Here is an 18,180-nt window from a genome sequence, read left to right on the forward strand (position 1 = left end):
GACTGAGGAGGCAGCAAAGGAGGGGTGGGGAGAGAAGGATGATATGTCTTATCCCTTAACCATTGAGACTCTGATTTATAGAAGATTAAGCCTGGCAATAAGGACTTTTTCTGGTGTAGAAATTTGTTTGAGAGGCTCTGACCACAAGTATTCTTTGTTGGGATATATATTACATGCTCCAAAAAAATTCCACTAAATATGTAACTGGAATGCTAATTTACTACCACTGGCTAGTACTTGCATGAAAAAAGTGAACTGTGAGGTACACGCGTGTTAGTTCCCACATTTTAGATTATCTGTCGTCATGAAGTTTCTTATGGAAAGATCGTCACTACTTCTGGCTTTGATTTTTTTGAAGGTAACCCTCCAGTTTTTAATCACTCGAAATAAATACCATTCTTGAAATCGATATTTGTGAGAGGCAAGAGAGTAAAAACAGTGACATTTTGAACTCATATAAAATTTTTCATGAGTCTGAACTGTCTATTGAGCATTTGAGTTCAAGTTGGACCTTTCCTTCACTTTCCACTAAAACAAAGCAAATCTTATCAACGAATAACAATTATTTTATTCTTAATATGTTATGATCCTTTTAAAATAAAATGATGTTGAGATAATCTTTACTAAAAATTGCCATTCTAGCAAATAACGTTTTCATTAACGCTGACGCAAGCAAACTGGATAAAGTGCGAAGACTCGTGGGAAGCATCAAGATTACTTCCAGTGGAGTTTCAATTCAAATAACTCATATCCGATGCAGTGTAAACTGGATTAAGTAAGTACGTGTTCTAAAATTAGTTCATTAACCAGATTACACTAATGTGAAGTAAGATGGCATTATTTATACATTGGATTACAACAAAACTAATTGTTTGTTAGCGCACTCCTTTACTGAAAGAATCATTTCTATTTTAGCTTAAGCTTATAAACGTATTTAGCTAGTACGATGTAAATCTATAAAAATAGATCTACGGATAAGACACGGCTTTACCCAATGATCTAGAAATCAATCTACTAGATATCTGACTCCACCGTCAAAAGTCTGTGGTTACGAGTGAGGCAAGCCCTTTAAGGTGGCAAAACTGAAGACATTTACCATTCATATCTGCTTTTCCTGAGTTTATACACTGTTGCAAATTTGATAGTCTAGGTTTATTTATTAAAATATTTGACAGGATGGGCTTTTTAACTTTGTTTCAACTAATTTTTCATTTTGAGTTTTGCTTTTAATTTTGCCACCTTTCAAGATGGCGTCTTTGCCTCACCTTGACTTGGCAGTTAGACATTTTAGAAGATTGGGTTCTAAATCATTGGCTTTACCTTATTACGATCAACGTTGCCTTTTCATCAAATTTTTTGCATGTTTTTTTGCGTATTTTGCCTTATGGCAGGGATGGGTCGGTGCGCGATGACAAATACGTTACTTGATTTTTACAATTTGTTTAAAATATCGATACTAACATCAAGTATCGTCTTGTTTTGATGTTGAGCCTGAGCTACTCCTTATTTATTCATTGTGAATTTTAAATCAAATCCAGCTTCACACAGTTTGAACTTGAGAAAACGCTGCTAGCAACTGCGAATCGTTTCTTAATCTAATAGTATAGTCATTTACCTTTTTGACAACTGAACAGCCTGCAAAAAAAAGCAGCTGGTCTGAAGGCACGTTAACAGTAGCCAAAAATGGGGTTCTTTTCGAATCAAAACAAGTCTTTTCCAGTGGTTTCGATACAAAATTTTAATGTCAATACATACCAATGATAACTTGTGTTTATGAATGATCATTTTAGAGGATTATGACAGAGATGATAACTTGTATAGACGTGTGATCATTTTGAATGATTATGACTGGGATATAAATTGTATCCACATAAATGATTATGATGTTGAGACAAGTTTTAGATCGTAGTTGTGATTTTATAACTCAGTTTAAAATGTCAAGAAAAGGAAAGAAAAGGTCAAATTTATTTACATATATGTATATATATAATATATTACAACAAAAACATTTAATCTGAATAAAAACTTTAAATCATTGCGCATATCGAAGTCAACCAGTTCTTTCAAGCATAGCACATCAAAACTAGTGTTTATAGTAGTGGTTGCACATCAAAACTAGTGTTTATAGTAGTGGTGAAAAACTGCTTCATGCGTGTCTTAAGCGAGCTGTTTTTATATGGACAAACATCAAATCAAGACTTTCCTCGAACGGAGTTTTCTTTGTACTTTCGGAGTGTCTGATGTTGAAGTGTTTGATAATAACCTTTCCTTGTTTTCACTCTAAGTCAAATACAATTAAAGTGCCCATATCAGGATCAGGAAAATGACTTATTTAAATAGTTAAATCAATTTTAAGAGCATTTGCAATGTATTTTAAAAAATTGTGTGACATAGCTATAATCGAGAACGCATACATTGAAGATGAGACAGGTTAATAAAAAACAACAAACGTCGAAAAGGAGATCCGCTCAGACGCCATGTTTCCCATTAAATTTTTATAACACTAGAAGTTACTATCGCAAGGTAAAGTGCTCCCCCTTTTTGAACAAATATTGCTCGGTGCAGTCGGATATAATTAAGCTTGTTTTCCACTAGCCACGTATCGTAACGTATGGTAGCAAAACGTAACATGGCGCATGCGTGCTTCTGATTTTGATGGTTAATAGGCACATGCACGCATGCGCCATGTTACGTTTAGCTACGATACGTTACGATGCATGGCTAGTGGAAAACAGGTTTTATTCCACGACTTAATGTTCAGCATATTATTTCGTGCTCTAGCATATATTGCAAATTAGCTTGTACAAATCAATGTGCCACATGCCCATTAAGATAAAATTTTCGGCGTATCAAATATATTGCATTTGTTCCTAAATTGAATTTAACTGTGTAAAGAAGTTATTTTCCTGACACTGATAAAGTCACTTTAAACATCGTAGTCTTCATCTTCCACACTTGTAATTTTTATTTATCTGAATGCACGCAAAAGTAAGTTCAGCACTAGAAGATCCATCTCAGATATTACAATCAAAGACAGACACCTCAAAAAACTGGAGTGACATCTATATTCTGGAACCGACTTTTGTAAAGTATTTATTCGATAAAAAGCCCACAATTTTAACCTTACTGGCTTTCCATAATCTTTTCTTAACGAAAGACTGGCATTGCGACCCCTATTCTTCATAATATGCGCCGGCTGCTCACATAAAAGCCACTTTCCATTACGATTGCCTTGCCTGAGCGAGCGGAGCGTACACGTTTGATCATGCGCTATAAACTACGTTATTGGCTTCTCTCGAAAGCTGTGGACACTAGCACACACGCTTCGAAAGCACGTGATAAATATCAACCAATCACCAACAGTTGTGGCACTTAAGCGAAAGGTTGCTGCTATAGTTGTAAAAGCATTACCATGCACCAGTGACCAGGTACCTCCGTGTCTTTGTCGGCCTTTTGTCTGGCCCAATCGCCTCTCATCGTGTTTTACAGCGTGTGCTGCTTTGGACAACTAAACCGAGTAACTCTTCAAATGTACTTGGTGTCATTCGACACATTTGAAAAAAAGTTCATGATGGAAAAACATTGTCTCACGAACGAAAGTGAGATATCCCTTTACTTTTTCTACTATAAATAGATTTGCCATACCCAAAGTCGTTTTCTGTATGTCCTTCTTTGTAATCGCTGTTTTACTAATTTTCTATTTCAAGCTACCAGCAATGACTAGTTTTTCAATTAGCGCACACACAAAAGATTAATGAAGATTGTTTTTGAACGCGCGAACGAATGCTCAAAAGTGTCCGCTTCGTGCGCGCAGGCAAAACGACCGTAATGGAATCGGCCTTAAGGTATTGCAACAGACCATCAACAAATCAATTTAATTTCTTAGTTATCTTGCATTCGATTCTCAAGAAACTGCAGATATGTTTTACCAGTAATTATAACTTTGCGGAAAAACTTGAATACTATTAAAAACGAACTTACTTCTACCAAAGAAAAAGATGGACGTGATTGCTCATCAGAATGATCATTCGGTGTTTTCGGTAAATTATGGAATATTCTTTTTTTCAGTTTCTTTGCTGCGTACAAGAATAGAGATAAATTACACTTGTGTTCGTGCCTAATAGATACCAAATCTTTTTTATGCAACATCAGTAAGACTAATTCAATGAACTTTAAAATGCACTCTTTTGTACCGCTAATATTTTATTTTGTACCGCTAATATTTAAGTTTGTACTTGAACTGGCAAGTGACAATCAGACGAGCTCGTTTTTTAATGTAAACTAATTTACATGGCTCTTTCTCCTAGAATTATGCAGACCTTGAAATGCGTTATCTGCATTGACTACAGTCTGAATAATTTTGATACCCTACAATACTCCGTACAATAAATCATTAATGTGTACCTGATCGTGAAACGGAGCTTCCATTTTCCTTCAAGCCATCAATTCTTTTGAAAATCCCTTTCTTTGTTGACTCAACATCACTCGTAACAGGCAGCGCGCTGTAAGATCCACGCTAAAGATACAAAATCCTATGGTTGAAATTTCACGAGTGTAATTAATCGCAAAGGTGATAAATATTCCATTAAAATGGCTTGAACCCGAGAGTATAGTTGCATGGTTGTAGATGTAAATCTTCTTTATTCTAAGGTTGTCGAAACATCAGTCAACACAAACACCAACAGTCCTTTTCAGGACTGTACTAGACTAAACTATTACTCAAAAATTCTGGTCTGTAAATGTTGCAGAAATTTTTAGGGAAGAAATTTGAAATTTTGTAAAGTGTGCTTAAGTTATTTTGAGCAAAGTTGCAATGCTTCAGGCACTGGCTGGTAGCGCGGCCACGTAAGATCACAAGTTTCTTCTTTTTAAACATTTTGCACTTTTTAAGCGCAGAACTTCGCATCTCAAGGAAATTTCACTAGTTTCAAGATGGATTTGTCAAACTGTATGAATTTATCGAACGGAAATTCTCAACAAATGGCCCAAATAAAGTACATATGAAATATATTATTCACTTCAATTTTATTAATTTATCAAATGGTTATTTTTTAGAAGTAATTTGATGTATATATGACTTTTATGTGTTGAGTAGAAGTTGATCAATTTTTACTCTTAATTTCGTCGTTATTTGCGAGCTTTGCACTGAATAAGTCGGTTTTGTATCATATTTTTCCCTAAAAAAGTTTCTTGAATATTTCAATTATCTTATTTTGCTCAACTTTTCTCTACAAATTGAAAAAAAAAACTCACCAGAGAGGGTGGAGAATTGAATTCCATTTCAGTAAAATCTTCAAACGAACCTTCGCTATAAAACATATCAAATGTAGTTCTGTAAACTTTTGTTTTACCATTGGTTGGTCGTCAAAGATATTGATGACTTGTTCACGTTGAAAATTGTGGTCATTTCACTTAAAAAGTTCCCAATTAAAGTGAAAGCTGACCTATCCTATTGAGAAGCTTACGAAACATGCCATCGAAATGATACACACTCTCTTGCTGCAATAATCATTCATTGCGATAGGTACTCGGACTTTTTTGTGTACCCAAGTGCACCGAATTTTACCCAAAGGTTCCCCGTAAGAAAACACAACTTATTTAGCATTCTATCTCTCTTAAGGGGACGGGGGAGGTAAAGTTATACATGCTCTGAATTTGAGACCAACCTTTCGTAGGGAATAAACGTACTTGAACACATTTGCTAAATAAAGAAATACGTCATGTAGTCAAAGTGAAAGCAGACAAATAATAATTATGATAACTATTTAACTATTTGCCAGACTCGAAGAATATATTAGAGATTTGGTGAACACGTTTTCGTACCTCTCTTAAGTCATTGATGATTTTTTCCTGTTTTTCAATGGTCTCCTTTAAACAAATGATGATCTTGTCTTGTTCCTTTGAAAAAATAAATCGCGATAAGTTTGTACAGGTAATAACATGGTTTCGATTGAAGTCTTTGAAAAACTCACGAGTGCTTGTTTTCCAATTTGCACGAGAAACCATGCTATTACTTATTATTATTATATGGCAAGCGTCACTTCCGGCAAAATGGCCGCTTGGATTGGCTCAGAAACATTTTTGCCGGTCCATTATTTTCCCATAATCGACCACGGTCAAAAACGCGTAATTTCACAGTCAAATGTAAACAAACTTCGTAACTGCAAAAGGAAAAATAAACGAAACAAAAAAACATTTACAAATGTAATTTGAAGGAAAACACTTGGAAAACAGTTTAACTATCCAGACGATGCAATTTGAAACGATTTATTTTTTTATGGACGAAAACTAGAAAAGTGAAAGCCAACCGGTAAAAACCAGCAAGGACGAGAAAGAAAGCAAGCTTCGTTTCAGGTCAAATAATAAGCCCTTAATAACTGAGCGCGAGGTCTTTACGGAGAAATATCGGACCTCTGTCTTTTTGTACAAACCTTGCCTGAAACGAAGCCTCCTTTCTTTCTCGTTCTTGCTGTTTTTACGGGTTCGTTTTCACTTTTCTAGCTTCGTCCATAAAAAATAAATCGTTTCAAATTGTATCGTCTAGATACTTTAACTGTTTTCCAAGTGTTTTTCCTTCGAATCACATTCATAAATGGTTTTTTGTTTCGTTTATTATGCGTTTTTTCTGTTTGCATTACGAAGTTTGTTTTCATTTGTCAATAAACTACGCGTTTTTGGACCGTGGTCGATTACGGGAAAATAATGGACCGGCAAAAATGTTTCTGAGCCAATCAAAGCGCGCCATTTTGCCGGAAGTGCGCTTGCATAAAATAATGCCATATAATAATCCTTTTAATAACCTCGCTTTTCGATCTTTACTGAGAAATATCGGACCTCTGTCTTTTTGTGCAAACCTCGCCCTACGGTCTCGGTCTGTACAAAAACACCTCGGTCCGATATTTCTCCATAAAGACCTCGAGCTCGGTTATTAAGGGCTTAATAATATACATGATAATTTCGACTGTTTGCTTGGTACGAGCTCGTCAAAAAGTTTGCCAGCTCAAATCAATCACAAATATACAAACTGTTTGTTAAGGTGCAAGCTTTATCGATAGAAATAACACCACTTGCTTTGAAACTTATTTATGCTAGCGAGGATCATCTACTCTGCAGTACAACAAATATATCATCATTAATCTGTTTTGATAATCCAGGTTTTTATTCCCATTCAGATCATCCAAACCCTCATCAAAAACCTTATTGCTATTCTCTACAGAACAATAAATCTTTTTTACCTTGACCTTCATCTGTTCGCGATGATAAAGAACACTGGGAACCACTTCTTCTCTTGAATCCCTGAATAACTCAACAGCAGAGGCTCGTTGTTGCTTCAATCGAGATTTTCGCACAGAATTTGTGAGAATCTCAATTCGTTTTTTTAGTACTTCTTCTCGAGATTCGACTTCAGCCTTGTTGAGATCCCTGAGTTTTAATTAAGCATAACATGAGCTCTGTAGCTACAACGTGGAATCAGAGAATATCGAAATCTTACAGCCTAACATCGCATGGGAGAGGAAGGAGGATTTACCACAACTTAGTACTAAAACGAGAAAAGACTGAGCCCAACGTAGTTCTGGCATGATGGACGACTGAGAACAACATACTAGTGAAAGAATATAGGACCGAGAAGAACATACTACTGAAAGATGGAAGACTGAGAACAAGATACTTCTGAAAGGATGAGGACTGAGTACAGCATGCTACTGAAGAATAGAGGACTGATAAAAACAGAATACTGAAGGATGGAGGACTGAAAACAACATACTACTGAAGGATGGAGGATGAAGTACAGCATGCTACTGAAGGATGGAGGACTGAGCACAGCATACTAAAGGATGGACGAGGAATTCGGCATACCTTGCTAAAGGAACGACACAGGACTATGCACAGCATTGCTACTTGAAAGAGGCGAGAATGTGCACCGCCAGGGGCGTCAGAAGCAGAGGGACAGAGAAGACTGGGATCCCTCACACTTCTTAGAAGGGGGCAGTACCCCTCACTTTGCATTAAAATAGCAAATTACTGAGAAAGAGAATGTTTACTAATAGAGTGTTTTATCTATAAAACATACGTATCTAAAATGCAGTAGACTTGAGTCACACAGGAACCTTTTGCTGTTCTTTTATTTCATTAGTTTATTACATGCATGACTAAGGGGACGACCTTTGCTAAAATTCAAAATAGTTTTTACTTAGCAACATAATATCCAAAATGCCCCATTACTTTTATATTCCTTCCGGCTGTCCCGGGGCTCTGGGAACAACTTACAAATAAAAAGAAAGATTGAGCGTAACATACCACTGAACACAATGCGCACATACCTGTACATGTTCTCAAGCTCAGCCATCTGTTCAGACATTTCTTCCGAAACCTCTTTTCTTATGCTTAGTTCAAGCATTGCCTTTTCCATTGCCTCCTTTACAAGTCTCGCTTGAAGAGCTTTGATACTCGACAAAAGTTGCTGAGAGAAAAAAATATACGAAGGAATGGTGCATGATCTTCCAAAGAAACAAAAACGTTTTTGCCGTTGCACTTCTTAAAGTGGGATTGGGGATACGATAAAAAATCATCGAAATTCACCAATAATCTTTACTTTCGATACCGACCACTAGTATCGTTGTGTTGGTATTGAGCCTGCAATAGTGTTTTTACCAGTAGTGAAATACTTTGTGACACCATATGTTGACATTGCTCAGATTTTAAAATTGCTAATGAATTAACAATTGCACGAATTGGCAACGATTTTGGTATCGGTATCGACCAAATTTTAGGGTGTCGATATTGTATCGAAAGTTGATAGTCACCGATCCCTATGATTTTTTGTCGAAGGTTTTTTGCTCGACTTCCATATTACATAATTTGGAGGTTAATTATTAATCCCTAAGGAAACCTCCACTTATCTTGGCTCTGTTGGGTAGTTGCCTATGAATCCTTTCCGAATCAGTGCAAGTCACGTGTGGCAGCCGAGAAGTAACATCATTCAAGCTACTCCGTATGCGCTATGCATGCAGGAATTTCGTTTTTAGTCATTTTTTAGGTGTTAGAAAATACAGCAAGTACAGTCATCCAAACTAAGAGGAGCAATATCTAACTATAGCCCCACTTTTGTGAAAGCTTTTAGCATAAAAATACCGCGACGCGATTGAAGATAAATGCTTACCGCTGAATTAAACCGTTTCACGTATAAAATTCGACATCAACACCAAATGAAATCTCAAACTACACATGTATGCTGCAAATTTGGCGGGTGGTGAGGAGAGGTGCGTGGATTGAAGTTAAGTGTGCGACATTGCGCAATTCTGCGTGGATTGAAGTTAAGTGTGCAAAAATGCGCAATTCATCATATTCTTTTCATTTCTGGTGCTTTTAAGTGCCCGGATTCTGAGTGAAAGACTAAGTTTGCGCGTTGTTTAGTTAAGAACTTATGCATGAGAACAAAATTCCGCACAGAATGCCATACCTGAGTATCATGACTGGATGTTTCATCTATACACGATGATTCAAGACAAATTGTTGACACCTAAAAGAAAAATTGTAACTGCGTGACTTGTTGATAACTTGAACGAAGCCATTGAAATAACTCGAACAAAGCCATTGAGATAAATCTCACACCCTCGTTATCATTACTTTCAAATCACAAAAGCAGGTTTAGTATTGATAATTTATCATTTAAATTATCTAAATTTACATCTGTACTGCGAGCAGTGGATTTTTATGGTAAGCAGCCTTACCAAGCAACAGTAAATGTGGTGGATTTTACCGAAATGCATTGTGGTTGGAAATAGTTCCAAACCTTCGACACATTTTGAGTAGCCGAACATGAACGTAAAACTTGAACCGGAAACCATGCCTGTACATTCGGGGGTTTTTTGTAGCTAAGTAGCCTGAAAATATTTGCAGTCAGCCCTTTGAAGTGAACACTCGTAGTGGGGACTCAAATTTACTACTTATTTTCATCAATATGAACCGAATTACTCAACTGAAGGTTCTGGTTGGTAAATTTTGAAAATGGAATGGGAGGAATCTAAACTTTATGATTTACACAGCAGTTTGTAGTAAGCTTTAAACACTTGCAGGCAGAGCACCTGCCATGGATCACAACATCAGACACTTACCCCGGAAACGCACACATTGGAAATACCAGCCCAAACTATTACCCATGCTATGATTCTATTCCAGCAAAGATGGTATCAGTTTTTTATTCTGAAATTTCATTTCATTTGTTGTTTTTCCAGGGAATGCACAGAAAGGTATCGCACAGTAAGTTCAAAATGTCGGAATATGAGCTATGCCTAGAGATCCAAATGCATTCTGGTACAATGTAAATGCCGATATTTCAACCATGGTTTGTTGTGGTCATTTGTAATGGATCTAATGCTGACGAATGTCACAGTATAGAGAACATACAGTAGAGCAACTCCATTGAATTTTTTCGTGCCACGCGTATCTCATTGCGCGTGTGATTACCAGAGTGGCAGCTGGCCAATGGCAATTTCTACCAGTAGGAATGATGAAATGATCTACGGCAGCCATTATTCTTATTAATTACACAGCAGCCAGTTGCACAGCGAAGTGGCCCCACAATATATTCCCTATACTGTGGAATGGCAATATTCCTTACCCAATAACATTGACAATAATCTTCTTAGACCAATGTCTGGAGTTAAATTATATGACTTTAGATGTCAAACTGACCGTTTTTAAAGTTGTTGTATTGTGTATACAATCAATAGATATATCAATTGACTTCCTCAAAAGCCAACAGAGTTTAATGTCCTTTTGATTTGTGTTATAGTTTATATAATGTTTAATTTTATAGTTGATATATATTACGTAAATATAGTCTTGTATAGTGTTTAGGTAACTTTCAAATCTTATAATACACATTTTAAATGAGTATATGCTATTTAATTAAGAAATAAAAGATGTTAACTGTGTTTGCACGGGCTTATGCAAACCAAGGAGACCTTCGGGAGAACTCGAGAGTAGATCAGTGCAAGCTCGAGACGGAAGGTCGAGGGTTGCACCTGCTCGAGAGTTCTTACAAACATCTCCGAAGTTTGCATAAGCCAGTACAAACACGAAAAACATCTTTTATCTCTTTTGTAAAATAAAAATAATGCGAAAAAGACAAGCATTTTAATTTTTCCTCTAAAATTTATTCATGATCGATTTGCAAATCCTCTTTGATTGATCGACTGCCTTGATTGATTTGATTGTTTGAGCTCAGATGTGTTTTGTACACGCTAAGACTAATCAGCGCACGCGTTTCATTGTGTTTATTTTATAATGGTAACATAATAAACCGAACTATCAAAGGACTGTCATGCGCTGGAAAAGATGAAATTTATTGTACATCGCCAACTTTAACCTTTTGAGAACATGCGTACGCACAGAGACAAAAGGGCTTTGGATTTAAAAAACTTTACCTTTCTGGCAATGGCAGAGAATTTCAACGAATGAAATGTCTCATCGAAGGAGGACGCACACTGGCTGACATTCACAATCATCGACACTTTGCCTTCGCCATTAAAAAATACTTGAAACAAACGAGTGAGTTTACTTTCTCGGAAAGGGATGTTCTTTGGATTACTCCTACAAGAGCAAACGTCAGTTGAAAAGCCTTATTTTTACCATTATTATTTTTGTCGGCACTTTAAATTGATTTAGTAGCGCAGTCAAATTACATAAGTTCAGTCTAGAAGTATTTGAGTGGATTTAGTTGAGTTTAGATAAATTTTGATTCATTTAAGTTCAAAAAGTACAGTTGAATAGTTGAGACAAGTTGAATTAGTTCAATTAAATAGTATTTCAGTGAAGTTGAGTTAACTCAGTTAAATAGTTAAGTTAAGATTAGTCCGTTCTGTTGAACTATAGTTCAGTTAAATTCAGTGAAATAGAAGTTGAGTTGAGCTCAGTTAGTTCAGGTAGATAATAGTTTAGTCGAATTCAATTCAGTCAAGTTCATTTAAATGGTTGTAGAAGTTGTAGTTTATTAAAAAGATTCTTCCAGAAAATGTCACAGTGATAAATATATAGTACTTAATAATAACATGGTTGAAAATGGATGATTTTTTCACTCATACCTATGACTTTGGTTGTATTTTAACATTTCCACACATTTCCCTAGCGTCATCAGAGATGTGTTGATGTTTGCAGCTTCTTTTAACCTCACTCCAGAATTTTCCGTCTTTGTATAGCGTTCAGAACCAGCAAGATCCACAAACGACAATCTTCGGAAGAAAATCAAAAGATTTGTTTAAACTTTTAAAGTTGCTCTTAAAACCGTTACGATATAGTATAAAGACTTGGGGATTGAAAGAATGGGTCTATGAAACCCCCGTTATGATCTGGGAAAAAGGATCAAACTTGCATAAACGCTGTGGCATAGCTACTTATGCCGTGCTATGTTAAATTTTGAACATTAGCATTACATTGTTCTTACAGCAAGTTAACGCCACTAAATATATGGCATTTGTGTATGCATGTAGCTATGTAAGCGAAACATAAGGCCGAAAATCTACTAGAAGTGATTCCTTAATTATCTATTAACGATAGAAGAAGATATTTTATTTTTTTACAAATCAGCAGGGGGCAAGATCCTAGCGTTTCCTGCAATCTGATTGGCTTTACCAGCGGGCAGTTTGTTACGACATCTTGACCGCAGTCTAGAATCCTATAGCTAAATACTAGAGCAAAAAGTTTTTTTTTTTGTTTTGTTTCGTTTTGTTTTAGAAAGGAAATTATCAGTCAACTTTTGATTGTAATAACATTTCATAATGTAATAACAAATAGCATTTCAAGTAAATTTTGAGTTTTCAAGTAAAACGAAGAGCAAAGTTTTGATTGTTTACTTGGCCGCCATTATTGAATATCACTAAGCATTCTAACAAGATTGCTGCGTTTAGAAAAAAATAAATACGTTGTTTGCGTTTAGATCGGCCCAGATGGAGAAATATTTCCCCTCAGTCTAAAAAACGTCCCTCGGCCTGCCACTTCGGGCTCTTTTTGAGATTTCTGGAAAACGTTTTTCCAACCGGACCTCCAAGCCGGGAAATAACGTATATATATCTTGCAATTTTTCCACTTACTGGCTAACTCTTAAAATGTTTGTTTCTCCGTTCTCGTCTACATTCAACCGCGCCAGCTTCATGTTAAAAATGCAGTGACTGCAGGAAAAAGAACAAGATAATGTCAGAAACTACATCAATAATCAGACCAGAAGAGACGACCAAATTTTTACCTTCGACTAGAGTTGGCGTTCATCTTAGTTGAAGCATTCATTTGATTTTTTTGACCAATTTTAAGAACCTGTAAACATGAATGACATAGCAAAGTATCAACATCAGTTCAATTCTGTAAAAAAACAAGAGTTTCGTCAACCATTTTTCCCATGTTAAGTTAATTTTTATTGTTGAATTTAATTAACCTGTATTAGGTGTTGTCCACTTAGTACGTATGCCAAAATATAGAGATAGGAGAGTGTATATGATCAATGCATAGATTTGGGTACAGTTGAGAGGGGTGGTTTAGCTATTTTGTAAAAATGACATTATGGGACCTAATTTTGGTTCCTAGAGAACGCATAGAATTTGTCGACATAATGTATTTGAATAGTTTACGTAAAATAGTCAAGATGAAAAATCAGTAAGTCTAACATGAACAGAATATAGGCTGTTAAAATAAAAGCTGAACTTCTCTTGGCTTAAATACTGCACGACAATATGAAGTATAGCGTCGTAAGTTTGAGTACAAAGGGGAAGGGAATGTTTAAAAGTCGGAAAATTTCAAGTACATATTAAATGGACAACCCCCCAGGCCACCTCGAGAAAGAAAGTTTCAAAAGTTCTTGAGCCGTTTCTAAATTCATTTAAGGACGCAGTGGGGTAACCAGCGCCCTCAAGTTTGGTCGTGCTATGTTAATTTTACTGTGTTCTCTCACTGTAATGACAATAGATTTCTAAAGAAAAGAATGATGCTAATGAACCGAAATATAAACAGCATTACTAAATTCTGCGGGATAGCAACGCCACTACGAACCTTCACTCAAATATAAGCGTTACTGGCGATAAAGTTGACAGCTGTTTATTGTCAAACGAACACTTTTTGCCGTGGCCAATCTAATATTAAGTATACTTAATATTAACCTTAGCAAATATAAACTAGTATCTCTACCTTGCACGCTTCTTCTGGAGTGCAAACAAGAATATGCTTAAGGCCTATAGACAAAAAGAACAATGATTCAATGTGAAAAGGCAGAAAGGGTAGTCGGAAACACTCAAAAAGTAAGCACTTTTTTCCAGACGACACATTTTTAGGCGATTTATTTTTCACGGACGAAAGCTAAAGGAGTGAAAGCGAAAACAGTTAGGACGAGAAAATTAAGCTTCGTTTTAAGTCAAATAATGCCGTATAAAAAACCTTGCTTGGTTAATAAATTTTTTTGCCTGGAAAGACAGACGTTGGTTTTAGAATAAAGTCGAAAATACAGCATCATTAAATGGCTCTATTTGTGCGTCATGATTATTTCATTCACTCCGAGTTGCAGTTTCTAAGCGATTTCACTTGTTTTAAATTCCCGTAGGCTTGTTAGATTAACTTATTAACGAATGTGTGTCAACCAAGTTGCATTATGCGTTAATCACAGCGTGGCGGCCATCTTGTGAGTCGAGAAAATGGCCGATTTTGTTAGTTTAGTCCATGCACATTTGACAAACTATGAAAGTTAATGTAAAATAGAGTTTTTAATCAATGTTTTTCCTAACTTTTTAGATAAATAAAACGACGCAGTGATGAAATTCAATTTGGCGTGCCGCGCAGGCTCGAAAACTAACGATGTAAACATAAACAAAAGCGCGCAATGCATCTTGGTTTACACACATTCTTCAAACTTGTGGACTACAACCCCCCAAAGGTGCGAGTTCAACTCTTGTCTAAGCCACATATTTTTCATTTTTGTATAACCCCGTCAGAATTGTATATCTGAACGATAACAAAGTTGGTATTCTAAAAACGCACCCTTGATATAGGGTTGTCCATTCTTATCATCGCTCAGTTTCAGAACGGTTCGTTTCTTTTCTTTAATGTTGGACAGCTCCAATAAATCCAATATTTGCTCATTGTAGATCTCAGCGAACGAAATCCATAACGCAAACTGATCTCTTTCACCGATTTCCAGATCAGAGTTGACATCAATGAAGGTATCTACCATTAAATATAATATCAATTTAAAAAAATGAAATTTTGTCAAGTAATTCGCTGCGATACACTTCTTTAATTAAGGCGTTTTCAGATTTCAATCTCAGTTTAATACCTTCATGAGTGGGATATTTCAAATGAGGGCTACTCAAAAAGCTTGCGATTCGTTTGATCTCATTGGGAAAACCCTGAAAAACGATTTGTCATGGTGAATAGTCTAGAATATAAAGCTGCATATTTAAACATTATTTCGTTCCTGATGAAGACACTAGACTGGAGTATATAATGACTAAAGTTTCAGCATAAGATCACTCCTGATGAAAACACCAGACTGGAGTATTAGACTCAAGTTTCAACATCAGATCACTCCTGATGAAGACATTAGACTGGAGTATATAAGAACTCAAATTTTATCATGAAATCACTCCTGATAAAGACACTAGACTGGAGTATACAAGAACTCAAGTTTCAACATCAGATCACTCCTGATAAAGACACTAGACTGGAGTATATAAGAACTCGAGTTTCAACATCAGATCGCTCCTGATGAAGACGCTACACTGGAGTATATAATGACTCAAGTTACAACATCAGATCACTCCTGATGAAGACGCTACACTGGAGTATATATGACCTCAAGTTTCAAAATCATATCACTCCTGATGAAGACACTAGACTGGAGTATATAAGAACTCAAGTTTCAACATTAGATCACTCCTGATGAAGACACTGGACTGGAGTATATAAGGACTCAAGTTTCAACATCAGATCACTCCTGATGAAAACACCAGACTGCAGTACAAAATGACACAGGTTTTAACATCAGGTAACTTTTGATGAAGACCCTAGACTGGCGTAAAGACTGAAGTTTTAAGCTCCGTCTATGAGTACTTACCGATCGTTCACTCATAAGAAGAACATCATTCTTTTTACTTTCTTCTTTACTTTCCTGAACGTTCGTTAAGTTGATAACATCATTAAAAAGTTTGGGCTTAAGATTTGTTCTTGTGTGAATCCTATCTTTTAAGCTCTGAAAAATGACGTTCAGCGTTCGCGGGAGAATTCCAACATCTTCGCTTGAGCCGTATATAGTATGTGTCTAAAAATATTTGAAGACAACCTTGTTAAAACAGCTGGGTTAACTCCACCAGACAATAGTCATATCACACAATTATTGGATGAGATTGAGCATGATATCAGAAATATTCAGACCGACGTAAACCAAGCGAAGCTGAGGCGCATGACAATGACCGAGGTTTGAATAATTCTTGATATCAAACGATTCATGTAGAAAAATTATCTTATTTTTAGTGATATAATTATTATTTTGAATACTAGTTTGCTTTTTACGTATTATTACTTTATATAAAGGCATGTGTTCCTAACTGTGATGATAGTTGCCTACCTTTGGTAAATATATAATATAGATACAATCAATTAATACAAAGTTTGCGGCGCACGGTCCGTTACGATGGAATGGGGAGAGTTATCGTTTGTTTAAACTATTTAAGTAATTTTTTGGGCCCGCCTTTGGTTGGAGCGAAGATCATTTTCCGGACCAGTAGCCACACGGATTTCAAAGTCAGAACTTGATCTACTTGGCCGCTGAAGGAGGCTTAACAGGTCGACGCTTCATGTAAGTTTGAATGAAATTTCATTTTCCTATGATGCTAGGCAAACTGCTGTTTAAGTTACTACAAAATGATTGAACAAAATTCTTTCTAAATTCTGCCGTAGTTATACGACCTGTACTAAAACAATTTAACCGCACACCACGTACACGGACTCATTCTGTTAAGCAAAATCCATGGTAAAATCTCATGTTAGCATACCTTTCCAGAGTTAGTTACACCATAGCTAAATATTAGACAGTTCTGTCCGGACATGAAATCTTTCAACATTTTCAAAGTGGTTTCTTTAAAAAATTTCATTTGACTCGTGTCCGGGCGAAACACGTAGGAAAAGTCGAAGCGGTGGACTGAATGCGTTCCACTTTTTGATTGATTTTTGTACGTTGCTGAATCTTTTGGCGCTTCGGCAAGTATCGAAGAATCGTTTTCGAGCTTTAAACATCCTTGCGACTCGCCTGCAGCAAGTTCCGAATCAAACAATGGCCGCACGCGTAGATAAACTTTCATTGGTTCGGCGTACGTCTTCTTTACTGACGATTTACCCTTTAGCGTTCTTACGACTTTTTTCCTAAGACTCTTGCTGCTTTGTGGCGTCGCGAACACTTTATCAACAAAATCGTTATCCATTTCAGAGTTATTTCAAGAGTTTATTCAAGGAAAAAGGTTCTAAGTTCGTCTTCACGTTGAACTAGCTGTGTGAAGCAACTCCTGTCTAACACGCCGCTGAAAATTTGAAATATGCTAATTTCATAAATTCTCAATGGAAAAATCAAAAAATCATGTGGACAAACAAAAATTATACAGGGTTTATGAAAGAGAAAGTTTTAGAAATGAGCCAATTATTAAAAGTTCAATGATTAAGCCCATGGGTTACCTTTTTTTACAAATTTCGCGAATAGAAGTTCTGTTAAATTCCCAGGAGCAGAAAGCTTGTGTGCTTGTAACAAAGATATGTAACACGGGGTGTCCAAAGAAAAACGGACGGCATAAATTAAACATGTTTTCGCTGAAATTATATTGTGCACAATAATGAAATTAGCATTGCACAACATTTGAATGAGCTTTACACTTGACTGTACAGCGCCTCTGGGATTTCATAGGATTTGTAATGTATTGGTGAGCAAAACTACTGGTTAAAACTTATAAGTAATGACTTTCATCTCAAATTCATTACGCAAAAGCTTTATATAAAATAAAAAGCGGCATTAACTGAGTTTATAAAAGAGCTCGAAAACGTAATCATATTTTCCATAATGCGACAGCCGAGCTTTAAACTAAATGAAAACGGCGGAGCAAATAAATAGCGGTCAAATTTCTTATGCAGATTTTATTTTAATGCATGCATAATTAT

The 18,180-nt window shown here is 36.1% G+C and overlaps 1 protein-coding gene and 2 long non-coding RNA genes across 3 annotated transcripts; all 3 read right to left on the bottom strand.

Moving 5' to 3' along the window:
- Nucleotides 1-1,999: 1,999 nt before the first annotated feature.
- LOC124442835 lies at nucleotides 2,000-4,511 on the bottom strand. Its single transcript, XR_006947373.1, has 3 exons — nucleotides 4,405-4,511; nucleotides 3,982-4,076; nucleotides 2,000-2,280 (listed from the first exon to the last, which is right to left on the bottom strand). It is a non-coding gene; the product is annotated as an uncharacterized LOC124442835 (long non-coding RNA).
- Nucleotides 4,512-5,261: 750 nt separating this feature from the next.
- LOC124440946 lies at nucleotides 5,262-5,892 on the bottom strand. The gene is made up of 3 exons (XR_006946824.1): nucleotides 5,824-5,892; nucleotides 5,667-5,701; nucleotides 5,262-5,308 (listed from the first exon to the last, which is right to left on the bottom strand). It is a non-coding gene; the product is annotated as an uncharacterized LOC124440946 (long non-coding RNA).
- Nucleotides 5,893-7,088: 1,196 nt separating this feature from the next.
- On the bottom strand, nucleotides 7,089-17,456 carry LOC124441578 (kinesin-like protein KIF20A). The gene is made up of 12 exons (XM_046992053.1): nucleotides 17,031-17,456; nucleotides 16,094-16,297; nucleotides 15,314-15,386; nucleotides 15,019-15,204; nucleotides 14,176-14,219; nucleotides 13,244-13,311; nucleotides 13,092-13,169; nucleotides 12,087-12,233; nucleotides 11,430-11,592; nucleotides 9,461-9,520; nucleotides 8,322-8,461; nucleotides 7,089-7,422 (listed from the first exon to the last, which is right to left on the bottom strand). The coding sequence occupies exons 1-12, from the start codon at nucleotides 17,454-17,456 to the stop codon at nucleotides 7,089-7,091; spliced, it is 1,923 nt and encodes a 640-aa protein (XP_046848009.1).
- Nucleotides 17,457-18,180: the final 724 nt, after the last annotated feature.

This window comes from Xenia sp. Carnegie-2017, unplaced genomic scaffold (assembly GCF_021976095.1).
Source record: "Xenia sp. Carnegie-2017 unplaced genomic scaffold, XeniaSp_v1 HiC_scaffold_20, whole genome shotgun sequence".
Classification (NCBI taxonomy): Eukaryota; Metazoa; Cnidaria; class Anthozoa; order Malacalcyonacea; family Xeniidae; genus Xenia; species Xenia sp. Carnegie-2017.